Source organism: Chaetodon auriga, chromosome 3 (assembly GCF_051107435.1).
Source record: "Chaetodon auriga isolate fChaAug3 chromosome 3, fChaAug3.hap1, whole genome shotgun sequence".
NCBI classification, from domain to species: domain Eukaryota; kingdom Metazoa; phylum Chordata; class Actinopteri; order Chaetodontiformes; family Chaetodontidae; genus Chaetodon; species Chaetodon auriga.
This window is the reverse complement of record NC_135076.1, coordinates 28,790,026-28,811,382: the sequence shown is the minus strand read 5'-3', so window position 1 is coordinate 28,811,382 and position 21,357 is coordinate 28,790,026. Positions and strand designations below refer to the sequence as shown.

The 21,357-nt window shown below is 46.0% G+C and overlaps 1 protein-coding gene across 2 annotated transcripts in view; it reads right to left on the bottom strand.

The window, feature by feature from the left end:
• pik3r3b (phosphoinositide-3-kinase, regulatory subunit 3b (gamma)) overlaps window positions 1-21,357 on the bottom strand; it is a 172,256-nt gene that overhangs the window by 111,974 nt on the left and 38,925 nt on the right. For both annotated transcript variants that reach the window (XM_076726768.1, XM_076726769.1), the window contains 2 exons: window positions 9,675-9,749; window positions 8,740-8,817 (listed from right to left, as the gene is read on the bottom strand). In XM_076726768.1, coding sequence (XP_076582883.1) covers window positions 8,740-8,817; window positions 9,675-9,749 — 153 coding nt within the window. The remainder of the gene's footprint in view (window positions 1-8,739; window positions 8,818-9,674; window positions 9,750-21,357) is intronic.

The following is a 21,357-nucleotide window of genomic DNA, read 5'->3' as shown; positions in this document are numbered from 1 at the left end:
ATCCTAACGCAGTATTTGTGTTTGCAGACTGTGTGTTTATGTGTTGTCAGACGACACACTGGCGCTGTGAGAGAGATGACATCATTGAAAAGGATGCTGGGAGCTTGTTGAGTGCTCAGAGAGGAGGAGGAGGAGGAGGAGGAGGAAGACAGCGATGGAGAGAATTTTCTGTGGGTGTGCTGTACGTTTCTGAATTTAGTCGACTTTGACTCCTGCAAGTAGAAATCATGAAAAACGTGATGCGTCATCGTTACGGAGGATTTCTTCCTCCAGTCTGAAGGCACACATTTGTGTTTGGATGACTGTGTTAATATTCAAGGTTTGAGGGTAAAGATCATGACAGAGCAACAACGTCTCTGCACACTGGCAAACGATGCAGCGTCATCCAGCAAAAAAACCCTCAACTTTCCCTTCAGCAGTGCGCCGTCATGCAGGAAGACGCCGCTGCAGTCAGTCAAGCTCGTGCACATTCCTGATGGTCGACTTTGTACTGTGAAGTCACAGTTCTGCTGTTTAGACGCCGATCAGCGTGAAGGAGGACGTTGTGATGACTTTGCAGGGTTGTAAAGGCCACAGTGTGCTGTGGGGTCTTCATCGGAGGACATGTCATCAAGAGATCCAGGAAACATACATAATACTTAAAAATGCTGGATCCACCATCAGAGACCTCGACTGAAACCACACAGACGTCAAAACTGCAGGATGCTTCACGAGCATCTGCCAACCCTGCTCTACGTCTCACCGCATGAAGACCACACGGCTTCCTGGACACAAACAATGAAGTGCAGAAGTGTCAAATGTGAATGTATTTGGTGGATTTATGCAGCTAAGGTTCAACTCTATGGGGAGATGAGTAACGCACACACAGACACACACACCCGGACGTGCAGCCTGCAGCCTGTTTTCTGTCCGAGCTGAACGAAAGAGGAGGAACCGGACTTTCTTTAACGCCGCAAAACTCGGAACTTGCTGCACTTGGCGATGAAGACTCACTCATAAATTGAAACGGAGACACACCTCTGCAGCCTGAAGCTTTATGTGCATCAGTGTGTCGCTGTACGAGCGTGTGTGGCTGCGCCTCTTCGCTCCCCAGCTGACTGTAAAAACACCGGCTTCTAATAGGTTATTGACGGGCGCCAGAGGAAGATGATGACATCACCTCGGACCAATAGCGGGGCCGGGACCGACTGACGACGGGAAGGACGGACGTGGAGGATGGAGGGATGGAGACGGAGAGATGGAGCAGAGGAGCTCTTTTAATTTGTGTTTTGCTGAACTCAGCGGCTCCTGTCAGCGAGGGAGGGAGGGGAGGAAAAGGGACGTGATGAATGAGTGAATAAAAAAAGGGAGAGAAAGAGATAGAAGATGTGAGGGGGAGATTGAAGAGTACATAAAGGAGGAGCAGTGAAATAAAAGATTATTTAATGGCTCCAAGGCTGCAGATTGGTTGATCGGTCGTTAGCGGCGAGCGGTTAACAGATTGGATGGGAGGACGGGAAGAGAGAGAGAGAGTACGTCTCCGTCCATCCGAGCCGAAGGTGGACGAGAGGAGAGGAGAGCGGGATGAGGACCAGGTGAAAGGTGTTAAAGTTTGATCAATTATCACACACGCACAAATGATCATTGATTGTTTATGTGTGTGCGCGTGAGCTGCGGGATGCCTCCGTGTGTGTGTGTGTGTGTGTGCATATGTATGAACACACGGATGTGCTGTGTGTGCGTAACGTGTGCAGTTTGTGTCGAAGACAAAGTGAATTCTGCTGCAGTCTGAGCCAACGTGAGTCATCGTTTCCAAAACAGAGACTGCCCACTCTGCGCCTGACAGGCTGGCACGACTGTGTGTGTGCGTGTGTGTGTGTGTGTGTGTGTGTGTGTGCGCGTGCACGCGTTGTTAGTACATCCATGTCATCCACATACACACTCTATCTGGGTCAAAGTGTACAAACAGATACACAAAGCCAGCGGTGGTGAAAATGCTCATACAGTATGTCCGTTTATGCACAAACACACCAGTGTGTGTTTGTGCGTCCTCACTTGTGAGGACACTCTCACACAAGGCATTGCCAAACCCAGCAGTCCTCATTCTACCCACAATCCAAAACCAAGCAGGAGTGGACTGGACAAAACATGCTGATTGTCCAAACTGTCCCCACTCTATAAAATATAACCTCACTCTCCAAAAATGTCTGCACTGTCCATAAAATAAACGCGGTTACTCTCTGAAATGTCCACAAAAAGTCCCAACTGTCCAAAAAATGTGCAGAATGTCTTCACTTTCCAAATAAAAGTCTTTAACTTCTTTCCAATGTTGTAAAATGTCCCAACTTTACAAAATGTTTTCACCTTTAAAAATGACAAATGTCTTCCCCTTCCTAAACACCCACACTGTCCAAAAAATGTCCAAAATGCATTCATTTGCAGCAAATGTCGTCGTCCTCGAGGTACAAAACTAAACGTGGTCCTCACAAAGACGGAGGTGCTATCACACACACACACACACACACTGAGCGATGTGTGGGCACGGCAGAACCAACCAGCTAAAAAAGGCTAGCTATCACCATGGCAACGTCCGGGCCGTGTACCAATCGGAGGTCAACTCGATGAGGTAATGGTCTCGAAAGCTTTCTGAGCCTGAGACACACACACACACACACACACACACACACACACACACACACACACACACACACTCACACACACACACAGGTCGGTTCGGGGTCTGAAGCTGCCGAATAGGCCGACAGCGTCTGTACAATGAAACTGCTCCCTGTTACGTAACATCATTCCATAACTCAGCAGCACGAACACACCACGGCGAGGAAGAGCGCTGCGGCAGCCTCACACTCTCCCTGCAGAGTGACGGATGCTGCGTCGCTCTCTGATAACGAGCCATGAAACACACAAACACACGGCTACAGGTCATTAAGTGCGCAGCTCGCCTCCTGTTAACACACACTCACTTTCTGTGTTGTTGTTTTTCTTTCGCCCGTCCTTCCCCTCAGCGATGACGACGGCGATGCTGATCCCGGTTCAACTTTGACCTCCAGGTCACAGCAATGACAGCAGCGAGACAGATCATGGCTGATGAGGATGAAGGGCAGAACTCTGAAGACAAAGCCTGAGTTGTAAATTTCTGAATAAAAGCACCTCAGAAACAGAACTCGCCATCAGCTCCTTCAGTAACTGTGTTCTTAACGTGCAAACAGAACACTTTCAGCTTCTCTCAGTGGGATAATCTACGGCGCCGCTGCAAAGACAAACAGATGTCTTTCTGTTTTCCTGGACACACCGCGGCTGTTTCCAAAGTTCCAAGAAGAATCCATCAACAGCACTTTGATAAAAAGACAGATTCAGAATGTCACAGGGAGGATTTCAGCGCTGCTTTGCACAAATAAAGACAGTAGATGTTGGTGTTACATGAGGAGAAAGCCTGAGTTCATTCATTCATTCATTCATTCATTCATTCATTCATTCATCTGGAATGGAGACATGAAGGCAGACAGAAACACTAACAGTCAGACTGTTCCTGGTGGCAGAACTGAAAGAGGCTTCAGGCAGAGTCGGCCAATAGACTTTCAAAATGTCCGAAATTTCACATCACTAGTTACTTCTATTTACCACTGTGTGTGTGTGTGTGTGTGTGTGTGTGTGTGTGTGTGTGTGCCAACGATACCTCTATATAATAACCGTAGATCACAGTGGTGGAGCTTTGTTGACTCGCTCAGATGGTGTTTATTTGATCATTTTCTCTTGATTTTAGGTGTCAGCAGGCTTCATGGTCGAATGGTTTCTTTATCTGTTTTAACTGTGTTTGTCTGCACCGGCTCTTTTATTTTGAAAATCTACCAGATTCTCTACACGATCCCGTGTCTGACTGTTGTGTTCTGTTTGGTTGCGTCGTCCATCAAGAACAGTCTCGGCACGTATTCCCACGTAGATACACTTCCGATACGGAGACGCTGAGCGTCCGGTGGACACGCACGCACTGACCAGCATGGCGGCGCTCAAACAACGTTCATACTACAACCACACGGTTCATCGCGCTTCACTGGTCACTTCAAAGCTGATTTACTGTCTTGCTGCCATGGAGCTGCTAGCAGCTAACATGATTTTTCATGAGGACCAGAGGGGACCAAACTACACATGACGAAAATGTCTTTTTTTGTTTGTTTTTCTATGAGCAGCGTACGTCTATGTGGACAGACCTGAGGCTCAACATGGTTACACACTCATTGATCACTTTATTAGGTCCACAATCACTTTCAATACAGTAAATGATTCTGCCATAGAAATATTCGGAATCCTCAGGTTTTATTGATATTGTCACAAACTTGTAAATTTTACTTATGTGTTTATCTCTGAGGTCGTAGTTACAGGTTCTGTTGTGCTGCACTGGATCAGGCTGAGAGATGTTTGTCATCATAAAACAACCCACCACTGACTATGACCCCGATGCTGAGAGATGTATTTTCTGACAGGCATCATGAATGGCAGAGCATGTATCTCAGACTGTTTTGCACTGTACAGGTGAACCCAACAAACAGAAAACCTGTGAACATACAGACAAAAAAGAAAAACACGCACGCAAACTAATTCAGAAAAACAGCCCGAAACGTCCACAGCGCCACTGACCGGCCAAAAGACGACTTATTCTGAAGCGACCGCCAGAGCAAAGCCTGGACATGAAGATCAAAACAGCTTCAAAGGCTTCATTTATTTATCGCCTTCAGGTTTGACTTAAACAAAAGCAGACATTTTTATGCATTTTGCCTCTTTACCTTCATCTGCCTGCACAACCCAAGGAGACAACTGTGACAGTGAGACACAGAGAGATTTCTATATGTGACGTCAAAGACAAAGAGACATGTCTGTCCCTCTGTCCTCCCGCTGTCCTCCATCATCAGACTTCGCTCTGCCCTCCGACACTCAAACCAAACTTTTCCTTCGTGTCTGATGGCGTAACTTTGCAGCCACATGTCAGCACAAATCTGCACACAAGCCAGCGCTTTTCATATATATTCCATAGGATCTGTCCGAGTCTGTTAGACCGCTCAGCGTGCACGAAGCCAGTGTGACTGCAGGATGTCAGCGGCTGCATTTCTCTACACTTTCCAGCAGAAAGTGCGTAGGTCCTCTCCCATGCAGCCCCCTTTCTGTCTCAACATATATGTGGGTGTGCGTGTCAAGCCTGCATGCTAAATTCCTCTGAGTGCCTACATGTCAGCTCCTTTCAGTCAATTACTTTGAGTATGTGCATATCTTTGGCCCCATGCTGACCTCCCACCACTGCCCAAGGAGGCCAGGTGTGTGTGTGTGTGTGTGTGTGTGTGTGTGTGTGTGTGTGTGTGTGTGTGCGTGCCTTTTGTGTGTCTTCTCCTACACTGAATCCATTCTTCCCGCTCAATATAATGTATTGGATTTGCAGACTTCTTGACTTTTTCTGCAGAAACTTGCAGACTTTCTGAGAAAAACATCCATCATAACAAGCCATTTTCTCATTCTGGGTCTTATGATCATGACGGCTTAAATCAAAATAATCTTCTGGATAATACATTGAAAGGGAAATTCCCTCTCTCCTACAACCTGGGGCTGATTTTCATAATTTTAAACATTACTGGAAAATACAATTTAAAGCAGCACCAGCAAAGATTTTCTCATGAACAGCCAGCGGCCTCCTCTCTAATAACACAGTCAAAGTTCATGAAAGAGCAGTTCATGGTTCAGTTCATGGTTCAGTTCATGGTACGCTCATATACGTATTCTGCCGTGAACTTATGGGATGATTTAACCAGATCAAACAGACAAAGAAAAAGATTAAAATCCTTAAAAAAAATAATCAGTGAAATGCTGAATATCAAAGCATGAGACACGTCTTGACTTTTTGTTTCTTCCAGCTGGGCTCCGTGTCAGATTGGTGATGTCGACCACGTCATCAGAACTGACCAATCAAGGGGTTCGGTCCATGTGGCTGTGCAGTATGTGAGCTGTGTGAGCACAGCACTAAAAAACGGCAGTGAGCTGAACTACAGGTGTGAAAGTGACCTTAAAAATCATCCAAGAATACTCTGAATGATAGAAAGACACCTGATTCCTGTAGATGGTCGCGGACTCGACCAATACAAAGAATGGATTTGCAGGAAAAGCACAGGAGTAAACAGGCCTGATGATTCCACTGATGTGCTGATCGATCAGCACAAATAAAAGCTTCATATCTCACATACATGTTTCACCAGAAAGTTAAAAACAAATGAAACACCTGCATCTGAAGCTCAACCTTTTTCCAGTGGCCAGCATCACTCTGCAGCTGATAACAAACTGTCCTGTCCCTCCGCCCTCCCTCCCGTCTCTCTCCCCTCACAGATTTTGTGAGTTCCCCGCCTCCCTTCCAAAATAAAGTGCGGAGTCAGAGCACTCCCTGGTGGTGCCAAACCTGAACTTCAGCAACTCAAACTTGGCCAACTTTTTTTTGTCTTGAGTGACTTCGGCTCCGGCCGGCCTCAGCAGCCTGGTGCGACGAGGTGCCGCCTCAGCAGGAGCTCATGTTGGTTTAAATGCAGAGAGGAGAGCAGGAGGTGAGGTTTGGGAGCTTCGGCTGTTGCTGATGAGCCACTTGTTGCTTCTATAGTTACTGTGCAGAGATTCACAGAACTTAATGCTGAATAACTGATAAGTGTTGCTGCCTTTTACTGCAATCGCTGCAGCTTTGTACCAGCAGAAAGTACAAATACTTCACATCACTTTAGTCTTTAAGGGCTGTTCTTCTCAGCTTTAAGCTGCACATGTTTCAGACATGGAATCTGTAACATTGCTGCCTCTTTATCAGCTAAAATAAAGGCTTTTTGTCATTCAGATACAGGCGTCGGTTGGGTAAATGTTCATTACAGATGGAGCCACAACAACTGTGTGACCTTTAGCACCTGGTACACATGAAGGAGTTTTCTATCAATACAGAGGAAGAGCAGTGCTCTGCATTCCCTCACAGACTGCATCCATGATGCTTATCCTGCTGCTAACTGTTTATCGAGTTGGTTTAATGGTTTGAAAACTGTATAAAGCATAAAACACAGAATTACTGTCAGCTTCTGCTGGACTACACTGCTTCAAATATGGATGTTGCTGCAAAGAGGCCACAGACTCTAAAAAGCGGACTCTTCACTCGTTCAACCAGGCAGCACAGAGGATCTAAACGATCAGCACAGTTTGAAGGTGGACGACAAAGATTAGAGTCACCAGTTCAGTATCTGACCACATGTGAACTATGGTCACAATCTGCCCGCCTGCTCCTGCGTTATGCTCTTTACTAATGGACAGAAAATGGTTATGACGTCACAGTGAAGCTGACCTTTGACCTGGCGGGACCCCACCACGTGGATGAACAAAGACAGGCCTGCAAAGGTCCAAAGGTCTGAAGAATTAAGTGTGATAACGAACTCAGGGCAGAAAACAACACCAAATCACACCTGAGTGTAAGATTTGGCTTGAATCCAAATCCTGGTTTCCCATTGGACGAGACCCACCGGAACTCAGGGGTATCCCCACGACACGACCATGATGTCATCAATGCTGCCTGCTCCACCTCACCTTTCCACTGCGACCTGAAGCTGCTCCAGGAGGTGAATCGCTCCTCATCAGACGTTTGTATTTTAGGTAACCGAGGCCAGTGGTTCCCAACCTTTTTTCCTTGAAGCCCCCCTTGTCTGTGTCCAAGACAAGCCAGACCCCCCAACCCCAACTCCTATCTGCATACACGCAGATGAGGGGGAGGTGGACCCCAGGTTGGGAACCACTGACCTAGGCAACAGTCCTCGGGGTGCTGGCCCGTCATTATTAATTATTAATTCATATTAATGTTTTTATTAATATCAATGCAGTTACTGGCATCAATGACTATCCTGAATATCTGCTAATAGCAAAACCTGCTCCTACCAAATCCTAACAGATCTTTTGGATACAAAACTTCATCATTTTATCCTTTGAGATATTTGTGCCGAATTTTGTCATAATTAGCTTCTGAATTTTTGAGTTATGGTCGAAAAGGTCACAGTAATGTTGACAAACACATTTTTACAGACCGGTTCAACCTGAAAAGAATCTCTCTGACTCACTTACAGCATCTGCAGTAAAATGAACTATTTGTATTTTATTTGTGCAAAAGAGATGATAATCATTTTTATCAAATACAGAACTTTGCACTGCTTTCAACTTCCACTAATGCAGCTGCATTCAGCTGAGACTTGTTGAAAGTGTTACAGAAGTGTTACCGAGTAAGAAGCTGTCACGACCTTCACTTAAATGTGGCTTTCACTCAGACCATCATGTAAAGTCAGCAACACATTTATGTAACAAAGCGCTTGTTTGAAAGAGGCTTTACTCTCTTTTGTCTCCTATTGGATGTCTTTTCCCTTCACCCCTTTCCTTGACCTGCCCTGCTTAAGACTCACTTCACACTTCTGTTCACCGTTCTGAGTGGATTTCATGTCTACAGGATGGCTGACTGATGACAAGCTGAGCATTTCTTAGAAACAACATCGGTAGTGATGCTCAGAGTGACATATTGAACCCATCAACAGCTTCCAGAGCCTTCGAGCACATCTTCAAGTTGCTTATTTTACCAGACCAACAGTCCAAACACAAAGATACTGAATTTACAACTACATAAAACTGAGAAATGCACCAAATCCTGACATTTGATTCCATTTACGTCCTTAAGTTAATCACCTAAATTCGTAGAGCACATACCCGAGTCCAGAGCCTGCCGCAGCTCTGCAGGTCCACTGGAGGCCGGAGGAGCTCGATACAGAGACTCGCTGTTCAAACCTGCAGAGGAAACAGGAGAACGGAGAAGAAGTCAGCTGAGAACGCTGCCGTGCGTCAGTCTGAAACATGCTCGTCCTTTAGGCGGCGACAGGCTGGATGTATGTGCAGTACTGTGCACGTGATGTAAAGTCTGCTGCTACGGCTCCAGGTTACTGATGTCAAGTTACGATCCATTTCTCATACGTCCTGCTGAATTACAGAATGCATCACCTGCTGAGCTCCAAAGACACAAATTGAACATTTATCTATTACTTCTTAGGTGGAAGGAAGCTAAAGTTGATCTTTTTTTAATAAGACACTTTACAGATGAAATACTGATGAAGTTTGTTTCCAACACTGAAAGGAGAACATACACAGCTGGAGTCAGGATATCGTTAGCCTAGCTTAGCTTAGCATAAAGACTGGAAGCTGGGGGAAAACACTAGCCTGCCTTTGTCTAAAGTTCAACACCTCCAAACACTTACACGCTGGCAGTATTTCAGTTTCCTGAAGTCGTGCCGTCACAGTGCCGTTGGCAGGTTTTAGACACCAAAACCCAAATAAACCAAAGCTTGTGCTCGCCGACTATCAGGTGACCTGCGCTACGTCTGGTGATGAGGAACTGAAGCTTTGGGTTCTCACAGGGATTCACAGCTGTTTGTCAAGATGCTCTTCAATTGCAAATAGTCGTTCTTCTCATCTCTGTTCATGTACAACTTACACCATGTTAATCGTGAGCTTCACAGGCTTGGCTGCCGTTTCCCGCTGGCTCCAGTCTTTATGCTAAGCTAGGCTAATCACATCCTGACCCCAGGTCTGCAGTTAACAGTGTATTTCCTAAACTGTTGAACTGTTTGTTCATGTTTGTATTCTCTCACCGTGTTTCTCGACGGCCTCGATGAGTCTCCAAACAACCACGGGAGCCGCCTCACACAGAAGCTCCGCCTCCACGCCTGAGAGCGAGCGAGCGAGCGAGAGAGAGGGAGGGAGGGAGGGAGGGAGAGAGAGATGATCATTTTTATTAATTCACATAAAAACAACAACCATTCCTCCACAAAATGTTTATTTATTAATGGTGCACAATAAACTCCATCATTAACCTTTGATGTGCCTGCCGTCTTTGCTTTGCATGACGTGTTTGTTTAACAGTATATTCAGAAAAGAATGTTCCAGTCCATAAACAAAACAAAATGATGCTATAAATTAAAAAGAAAGTCAGGCTGAGGGATCAGAGCGTGTCAGTGAATTTCAATGATCCTATCATTACTTCATTAGAACTGTGTCTGGAAGTCATCAGGTCAAAACTTCACATGCCGCAGGGTGACGGCATGACACACACGCGCACACACACACACACACACACACACGCGCGCGCGCGCACGCACACACACGCACACGCACACACACACGCACGCACGCACGCACGCACGCACGCACGCACGCATGCACATCTTGTTCGTCATCATCTGAAAACTAGCATCCAGAGATTTTTGACGCACACACAGAAACATCTTCTTTCTAAAGGAATCACACCACGTTTATCCCGTCGGATAAGAAGACTGATATCAACTGAAGAGGTTTAAAACTCCTCTGAGGTTTAAGAAAATTAAATGTTATGGAAAAGAAACAAAAGCAGACGTGTTGGTCAAAACAGAAATGACAGAAACAGGTGAGTTTTTTTTCATGTATATAAAATACATGTCACGCTTGTATCAGACAAATTTCTGATATAATAAATATTTCACAGACGTTACATGAATGTGTCACATCTGGGACACAGTTTCACATGTGGAAGGTAATTAGGACGAAACTGATAAAGCTGAAAATAATAACCTCAGACAGGCTGCAATGAAATGAAAAATAACAAACTGACCTTAAAAATAATCACATATCTGCAAAAATTAAAATACTGTGCATGTGCTGCCTGACAGCAGCTAATCAGCCGGGTGGAAGTGAAAAGGTTAAGCAACATGTGGGATTTGATTACAGCCCACAAGCTGCAGCAGCAGCTGTCATAACATTCACTATTGGGAATCAATTAGATGGAGGAAAGAGGGAATTTTCCAATTAAGGATTACGATGCAAGTTACTCAGCTAATGGAGGATGTATTGTGGTGGTGGAGAACAGAGAGGGTGAAGCCGAGGTGATGGAGGTATGAACCAGTTCCACCATAATCACAGCTTCACATGGAACTCATGGAGTCTGATCCAAAGTGAATGGAAGGAACAGCACAATTTCTTTTCTTCATTTATTTATTTATTTATTTATCTATTTATTTATTTGCACTCCAACAGAAGCAGAAAGGTTTTTGAATGTTTTGAACTCAGAGAAATCAGATCAGTGAGCCACGAAACTTCTCACGAAGTCGACCCAACCTGACATAAAAGGACAACACACACACATTCATGCAAAACAAGCGTGCTGCTGATGCACACAGGAGTTTATGAGACGTGTTTCTCAGATCTTGTTTGGGCTGCGGAGACTAGAAGTGGGATAAAGAGCAGAAGCAAAGAGAACAGAACATCGTCTGCATAGAGGGATTCCTTCGAAAAGCTGGTTGGATGCCGCGGACTTACAGTGCTGTAAACGATGAAGTGAATATGGACATGGCGTTAGCTCGAGTATAACGGCTCACAGGGTAAATTGTGCATCATATTCATTTCCACAGCACTTTTTCTACAGACACAATGACAGAGCCGCGTAGTGTTCACCACAAAATACAGCTCTAATTCCACATCCAGTCACTTTTCCTGTTAACACTTAAATATCATTTAAATTTCATAAATATTTCACATTAAAAGCCTGCCACAGCCGCTGGAGCCGCTGGAAGTAAAGCTGCCAGTAACAATTGTTATCATTCTTGATTCATTTGATTACTGTTGATTGATCAGAAAATATCAAAAACTGCCATCACGATTTATCAGAGCTCGAGATGACGTACAGAGTCCACCAGTCCAAAAGCCACACACACTCAGATTACTATCAAATCAGACAAGGAGGAGCAGCAAATCCTGACTGGACAACCTGGAACCAACCTTGGATTAATTAATCAATTTACTAACTGAGTAATTAATCAGTTCATTATTCCACTGTGAATGTTGGACTTTTCCTGTGTGACATCTGTTTCACTGACAGTGGGAGAGGCTGCAGCGCTGAGATGAGGGAAAAACTCAGTAAAAGAACAAAATACGACTCCTCCCTGGTTTAAATACAGTTTTTATGTATATTAAATTCAACCAGAGAGTCGGAGAGGGATTCAAGAGGATTTGAGTTCAGAAAGCAGATTCCAGTTGAGTCAAATCCACATCGTGGCACAAACAGCGTCTCCACCAGCACACTGTTAATAATCCCTTCATGTGTTTTCCTTTGTTCGATCGCTGCGTCTTTCTTCTTCCATCTGTCCTGCCTTCGCTCAGGTTTCCTCTTCCCTCCCTCGTGTCCCCCACAAGCCTCCCTCACCTCTCTCTCTTTATTCTTATTCATCATTTTCTCCACTCCTCTTCATCGCTGCTCACTCTCCTCTGCTCACTTACTCTTTCTCACCCTGACTTCCCGGCTCAGCGACTCCCTCGCTCTTTTGTTGTGCTGTTGACAGTTCTGTCATATCAAAACACACACACACACACACACACACACACACAGCCGAGTGACAGTCATGCAGAGTTAAATGACACGTGTCCACACACTCGCACACGTGATCATATAATCTTATTATTGTAACAAAAACACACATATTCACCGTGTTTACAGGTGTACAGACCTGTATCTGCTGTACTGGTTGTGTTTTGTATTGTTTCAGGTGTGTGTTTGTTAGTGTGTGTGTGCGAGTGTGTGTGTGTGTGTGTGTGTGTGTGTGTGTGTGTGTGTGTGTGTGCGTGCGCGCAACGAGAAGCGGCAGAGGAATTTCCGGAGATATAGGTCGTTAAATGTACAGTGCTTCCATTAACGTCACTGTCACAACGCATCACAGAGGCAATATCTCACCCAGAGGAGAGAAGGAGAGAGGAGAGAAGAGGAGAGAGGAGGAGAGAGGAGGACAAAAACTGAAAGGACGGCAGAGGAACAGAGGACAAAGAGAAGAGATGAAGACAAAGGAAAAGGATGGTAAGACAAAAGCAAAGAGGACAAAAGAAGATAAGAGAAAGGAGGAGGAGGAGGAGGACAACAGAGAAAGACTGAAGAGGAGAACAAAGAGAGGACAAGAGATGACAACAGGAGAAAAAGAGATGAGAAGGGGCAGCAGAGATGAGGACAAAGGAAGAGGATAAAGAAGAATGGAAAGAGAAGGACATAGAGAAGGAGAGATGAAAGAGGGAAAAAAGGAGGACAAAAGAAGTAGAACAAAGAAGAGAAGATGAGAAGAGAAAAAGAAGAGGAGTGACAATGGAGGACAAAAGACTGGGGAGAGAAAAAAGAAGATGAAGAGATGAGGAAAAAAGAGAGAGGAAGAGGATGAGAGGTGAGAAGGAGAAAAGAAGAAGCAGCAGATGAAGACAAAAAAAGGAGACATAGAGGAACGGAAAGAGCAGAAGCAAGGAGGACAAAAGAAGACAAGAACAAATGGAGAAGAGGACAAAGGAGTGGAGGAGAGAATAACTGAGGATGGAGAGAAGAGGACAAATGAGATAAGACAAAAAAGGACAAAAAAGAAGAGGAGGACAAAAAGGATGAAAGAAGAGACCAGGAGGGACAATAGAGGACAAAAGGGCAAACAAAAGATGACAAAATAGTGGAATGGAGAGAGTAGGACATAAAGAACAAAATCAAAGAGGACAGAAGAAGACAAGAACAAAGACAGAAGAAGAAGAAGAAGAAGAAGAAGAAGAAGAAGAGCTGCAGACATGGAACAATGAAGCTGAGCCGTCATTCAGCTCTGCAGCAGATCAGCCTCCTACCAGCTCCTATAGAGGACGTATAGAGCTGCACACAAAGACACAACCAGCAACACATGAACGCACGCACACACACACAGACGGCAACACATGAACGCACGCACACACACACAGACGACAACACATGAACGCACGCACACACATACACACACACAACCAGCAACACATGAACGCACGCACACACACACAGACGGCAACACATGAACGCACGCACACACACACAGACAGCAACACATTAACGCACACACACACACACATACAGACGGCAACACAAGCCAGATAAACAAGCAAACACACACTCATAAACATGCAGGAAATACTGTACACACACACAGCTGTGACAGTGAGACAAAGAGGGAAATGCACTGTGTGTGTGTGTGTGTGTGTGTGTGTGTGTGGGTGTGAGTGTCCTTCAGTCACTGAGGTGTTCTGTCATTAAAACATGCTCCGTTGCTCTATACTGCAAAGACCATATACTGCACTAGTGTACACACACAAACACACACATTCTCCTCCTGCTGCTGTGACCCAAAGACGCACGCACACACACACACACACACACACACACACACACACACACACACACACACACACACACACACACACACACACACACATCTGTGTTTCCCTACAGACAGCTGTGGTCTCCGATCAGCAATGTTTGAAATGATTTATTGATCAGTGTTGGCAATATGAAGTAGACCCTGAACCGCTGTTCTTTTCAATTTAAACTGATAAACACACACACACACACACACACACACACACACACACACACACACACACAAAGCTGAACATCAAGATAAGAGAGTGGAGTTATAGATTGAGATGCGTACATTACGCACGCTGCCTATGGGGCTGCAGACCAGGCGTGTATTAGGAGACTCTCTTGATGTATAATGCATCACATTTAGGTCAAATACTTAAACACCGAGTATGAAAGGGGAAATTCATCTATTTTTGATGTTCGCAGGAGATTAGAAGTTTGATCTTTATCCGGGGTCCCTCTGCTGAGATTCAAAGTCTCTGATCTTTCCCCTCTCCCTCCATCAGACAGCAGCGCTGCAGTAACGCGCTCTGACACCAGGGGGCAGCTGACTCCAGCCCTGACCGGTCAGTGCTGTGGCCTTCACTGTGACAGCTGCCGCACAGGGAGGTCACAGCGGGCGGGGGAGGCTCATTCTGCCATTTGAGGGGGAGAAAAAGTCTTTTCCCACAGTTTGCTCATCGAAGCTGAGAGCAGGCTCAGGTACGATGAAGGCTGAAGGTAAACTGCACCACACAGAAGGGAAGAACTCATGAGAGGTGCTGCAGTGACGAGCAGATGGCTCCAGGTTTACAGCCAGTGTTCATGGACAGTATGTCCGCTGCCCGCCTTTCACCTCGTCCCTGGCGTCTTCACCAAACACCCTCAGCATGTCAAAGCACGAGTCCCGGTGAGGTGTCCGCAGGTAGCGTTCACCTGCCGCAGACGGAGCTTCCTGCTGCTCTGCCCCAGCTTTAAAATGAAGTGGATACGAGGCAGACAGACGAGCGGCAGAGCGGAGGTGACCTGCGGGCTGCTGGAGCGTGACGGCTGTATCCTGTTACTGATGTGAAGGCTTGAAATGACAATCTCCTCTCTACCGCTGCTCCTATAATTCCTTTCCTCCTCCTCCTCCTCCTCCTCCTCCTCCTCCTCCGGTCACCAGTTTCTCCATCTCTTCCTCCTCCGCTGCTCTTCTTCCCCTTTGTTTCTTTGTTCTGTCTGGTCTTTGTTCTGCTCCGGCCTCTCTTCTTCTTCTCTCTCTCCACAGCAGATCCAAGCATGCGATATTCTTAAACACCATATTTAATTGGGAAACGAGGAGACACTTCAGATAAAACAAAGACAGCTATGAATATCATCCATCCTGCTGCGCACATGTTGAATGTTTGCTCTGGTTTCTGCTCACTGTACGAGCTGATGCACTGTTTTTCTACTTTGGTGCTCTGTAGCTTAGCAGCTAGCTTAAGTGCACTGCGCACGTCCAGAATTTCCTGTCAGGGATCACAAATCATCTGTCTTAAAGGGTCAGTTTACACTTCTGCCCCTCCAGTACAACGGAGGCGAATGGGATTTTACATTTACATTTTACAGAAACAGCCCAGATTCCTCAATTCACAAGCATCGCCGGTGACTCTGGTGGCAGGAGCTGGCTCCCGTGAACAATGTTCACCTTGAAAACGAGCGCTTGCTTCGCCTTCTCATCCCTGCCGATGCTTCTGCCTCATATGTGTTGAATCTTAAACAGCGTGCGGGAAAGCGCCTCTGCCGCGGCGATATTAGCAGCTAAGCCTCTGTAAAGAGCCCAGTGAAACCTTGATCCTCCATCTCCTCCTGACCAATCTCCCATGACAGCCTCCCGCTCGCAGGAGAGGCCGCCTCTCGGCTCCCCAGGGGCCCTGACAGACAACCAGGGCCGCGAGGCCAGCACGCGCCCACACGGCTTCCTGTAGCTGCACACTGACACACACATGCATACATTAACATACATGCATACACACACACTCACAGGTAGGCGTGCAAACATGGACGCCGCCTGCCTGATTTAAAACTCCCTGACGGTAAAAGCACTGATTTGCATGCTAAATGCTACAGATGATGTCTCTCACACAAACAGATGCAAGTCGTTTGTCTTGCTTTGCGACCACATACACTGCTGTGTCAACGTAGCCAGACTCACTTTACAGCTTAAACACACATTAAATGTGTCTGCTGGGCTGACAGCACTGTCTCCACCTGAATGTGAGCTTCCCTTTGTGCTAAAAATACCCTGATGCACATATTTATTTCGGCTTTGCGTGAACTGACTTTGGAAATCACTTCTGTTGTCTGTCTTTGTTCACAGCTGCGGGCAAAGAGAAACAGCAGTTATCAGTCTGCATTAAAGACGTCAGACGCTGCAGGCCTGAACAGAAGCTCAACAGACGTGAGCAAATCAAAGAAAGTCGTGTAGACGCTGCAGAAAAGGAGAGAATTAAAAAAGTTTGAGCTAAAATATTTAATGTCACATATTTTTACACTAAAGCAGGTTTCAAACGCAGTCTCTGGTTGTTGAGCCGCTGGTTTCCACTCATTTTACCACACCATGAAAGTCAACCTGTTGAGGCTTCAGGGGTCCCTGTTGGGTTTTCTCAGAAACAAACTAAAGTGATGTTCATGTTCAGCGTTACTCACCAAAACTAACAGCTGTGTTGAATGTGTTTCCTTCCTCATAAAACATCTGCAGAGCTGATTTTTAAGCCCTTAAATCCATTTCATCCATGCTGACTAGCTTCCTGGATTCCTCCTTCTTCCACTGCCTTTGTTGGTGGACAGCAGCACGTCTTGGTGTGTTACTGCCACCTGTAGGCACCTGCAGGCGCTCAGAGGGTGAGCACACTGACTTCACTGACAGTCAGTGCTGGTTGATTCCTGACCCTCAGTGGTGGCAGATTCAGGGACCCATCGACAACCTTCATCGTTCATTTTGGAGGATTTGTTGAGCAGAAACTTCCAGCTTCTAACTTTTAAGCTGCATGTCTGTGCACACTCCCGTCAGTGATTTCACAGCAGGTGCTTCCAATCAGCGAATCAGCCCAGTGTGATTTGAACGACTGGCGACCGTTTTCCAAATCACACGGATTCCCTTCCCAGAGCCGCTGCGCTCAGATCAGTTCGGCACGTTATGAAAATCAAATGCACAGAGAAGTAATCCGTCACAGAAAACAGCTTTGTCACATTTATATTTTTTGCTCCGAGTTGTTGCTGTGTGAAAACGAGTGGAAGCGGGGATTGTTTCTAAAACTCCTTCTTCAGGCGCGTTTCAAGGACGTCTGAGGGAAGAATGCTTATTAACGCACGAAAGCAGGAAATCACAATGGAATTTCTGGATTTACAGCTTTGTGTCAAATGTTTAGATTTTCAGATCAACTCTCTGAGCGCTGAACATCCTTTTTGTCAGGAGTCTTTCAGCCCAGCTGAAGGTTCCACAGAGCTCATTATGAATACTTTACAAAGCAGAACACTACTAATAAAACGAGGGCAGTAAAACGTGCCGTCAGTCAGGATTTGGTTTGATTAAAACCTGACTGAAAGCTGAACATCACATCCAGTCTGCCTCCCTCTTTGACAGGCAGGGACCCTGCAGTTTGCCTCTGATTCGTCCTCCTTCCTCTCATTTATCACCTCTGACAGATCACCTGCCTCCTGCTACTCTTCATCACGTTGGCATCATGTTACCCAACAATCTGACATTCTGCTCAACGGGGTCCCAATATATCATTAATGGTGCAAGTGAGGACATGCCACAGGTTCCCACTGATCTGACAGACCTCCTCACAGCAACTAACTGTGTGTGCTGTGAGCAGGCGACGTCCAGGTGGAGGTAAAACAGACACTGAGACGGAGGATCGGACCACACGGATACGAATGCTTTTCTAAATGGATATTTTCTCCCTCAGTTTAGAAAAAGACTCCGTCCACAATAACTTCATTTTACAAAATAAGAACACAAGAAAGACTCCAAACGCTCAAACAAGCATGCTGGACCGGTCGGTGACGATAAAGTCCACATCAACGATGCGTCAAAGACCAGCGAAGAAGACTCTGAGCATGCGTGGCGAGCTTAGTTTCCTTTGGTGGCAGCAATTTAAAAACAACAACAACAGCTGCTAGATATTTATTTAGAGTTATTTGCCACTGATTTCTTCACCTTCATGGACTGAACAGCTTTGTGTCGTCAACGTCGCTCTCAATCATTTGAGTCATTGTTCGTACACTAAATACAGATTACTGCAGCTTTAAAGGTGAAGGAGCATCTAAAGAGTCCACAGTGAGAGTCTGCTGGATCGACCGTCTTCATCCCGACGGCGAAAGATCGAAGCAGAAACGACGTCGTTCCAAATACGTTCTCACCTTCAGTTAAAGTCCTGCTGTAACAAACACCAGAGAAGAAGAAATGACCCAAACACAGAGTGTGTGTGTGTGTGTGTGTGTGTGTGTGTGTGTGTGTGTGTGTGTGTTCGGATCCTGATTGCATGAAGCATGAAGCTGACTGTCACACTGACCTCTGGCTGCCCGTGTGTGTTTGTGCGTGCATGATGTGTGTGTGTGTGTCACACATACTATTTACATGTATGTATGCATGCGGCCGCTCTCCATGCATTAGGATTTTGGTGTGTGTGTGTGTGTGTGTGTGTATGTGTGTGTGTGTGTGTGACATTTCATATTACACACAGAGCCGTCAGTGTTCCTGTATGTGTCGCAGCATCCAAACCGACCAGCCGGCCTTTGGCGCCGGATTCAGGTTATTTCTGCTCGGAGCGTTCGCCTTTGGCTGAACTCACCTTATTTGGTAAACTCCCATCATGCCTCTCTCTTTTTATTGGCCAACAACTGCAAGAACAAACTAGAACAAAGTGTCACAGCCAACCAGAGCGAGAGCCAAGAGGCCGAGCCCAGAGCGAGGGTGAAACACAGGCCAGAGGGTGTGTGTGTGTGTGTTTGTGTCACAGTGGAAACCATTTGTGTTTTTACCAACGCAGCCACGAACGACACGGCAGAAACAAGCTGTCCTGATTGGACCGCTGGCGTCCGTGGGCGTCAAACATCGGGTCACCTCAAACACACGTCAGACCAACAGATTAACCACTGTTCTCACTCTGAGCACTGATGAACGAACCTTCGCCGGGTTGGACTTACAACACGCAGGATTTAAGGGCAGAGACGTGACACACGTTCTGTATTCTCGGGAGTCTGTTCGAGGAAATAAAGCACTTCTCAGTGAAACTTATGAGGCGTTTCTCCAGATTTACGTCTTCAGGAGGAGCCAACAGGGCAGGAAATGAAAAGGTCCGCTTCCAGGCTCCTGTCAGGGATTGTAACAATAAGAAATGTGTAGACTGACATCAGTTTTACTCTTGAAGTCGAGCATGTGAATCTTTCTTCCTCCATTAATGGAATATGCAGAGAGGACAAAGAGAGCGACAGAGCAATCTATCCATGCAGTAATTGCCACAGATCGGGTGCAGAGACCACAACCTTCCTATTAAATTATTCCTCTGTAACACACAGTGTGCTGCAGTGTGTGTGTGTGAGTGTGTGTGTGTGTGTGTGTGTGTGTGTGTGCGCGCGCACACAATCACGCATCGGCTCCTGCACCATTTGTCTGTATTACACATTAATGAGAGCACAACAGATCCACAGCCAAACACAAACACAGTGAAACGATATCTCAACACTTTTCCGCTCTCGAAAACACACATCAGCAGATTCTTGTTGTTTTCATGAATACAAATGTGCTCGGCGGCCGTCAACCTTTAACCGTTCTCACTCACCTTCTGCAGACACACAAAGCAGCAACACAGTCGCACTCAGACAGGCTCTGAAACAGCCAAAGACTTGTCCATGTGCGCCATGCAGGCTCGCTTTGAAGGAGCAACGAGCAGATTTATGTCGTATTACTGCCGAGCCGCTCTGAGCGTATTCTAAGAAAGACGCCTGGAGAACAAAGAGGAGATCCCTGGGAAAAGAAAATGATGGAGGAAAAGAGGGAAAGATGAACCAAATGACAGAGGGAGGGCAAGCAGGCGAGGACAGCCGCTCGGTATCTGATGATCGTGTTTAGGTACATTTGAGCAAACACGTTTCTCACACTGAAATAACAGCTGGAGCCTTTTAAATCTGGAGGATCTGGTTAAAAACTGTAAAGCCGATCAGCTTGAATGATTGATTTAAGTGTCAAATATGAAGTTTGATTGGAAGAACACGACAGTCACTCTGAAGCTTTACCGAGTTTAATTTCTTTTACCTCATAAATAATATTCGGCTGAGTTCAGACATCAACTTGCACAGAGCATTAATGCTTCACATTAGCGGCTAATGCTAATGTTGGCTGTCGTTAAAGGAAGCAGTGCTACAACACCAGCAGGCCGAGGAGGAGGAGGAGGAGGAGGAGGAGGAGGAGGAGGAGGAGGAGGAGGAGGAAGGGGAATGGACCGGGTTTTTGATTGGCTTTATTTCTGCCACGACGATCCATTAAAATGTGCCGGGATGGGCCCCGGAACAGACTCAGGATCAGCTCACCACGTCTCTTATCCTTATTTTTGGCACTCGAGGGACATATGATACAAAATACAACACAAATAATGTATTTAGAAATAAATGAAATATGAACAAGAAGTCACAAACAAATGTGCAGACAACAAGGAACACTCGAGCTCCAAACCGTCCTCCTCATGCAGATACACACTTAGAGCTGAAGTGTCAGCTGCCTGTTGGAGTGTGTATAGTCCTCCACAGTGAGCTGTCCTATAATACTCCAACAGTAATGGCAGAGAGGTAAACAGCAGCAGCTCGCTCGGCGCCGACGGCTCATACAATACTGTATGTGACAGAGCTGTGAGCACTGACTCACATGAATATTTGACTAGCACTGTTGATGCATATGAGCGCCTGCACTGGTCTCACACTCGCACACACACACACACACAGCTTCAGAATCACTTCAGGCGATCCGTCGTTCTTTATGTTGGAACAAAGCTCATTAATGGAGGTAAAAACAAGACAAATCTCTACAAAAATGAACACAATTACAGGCACACATGAAGAGCACACACACACACACACACACACGCACGCACGCACACACACACACGCACAGCGCA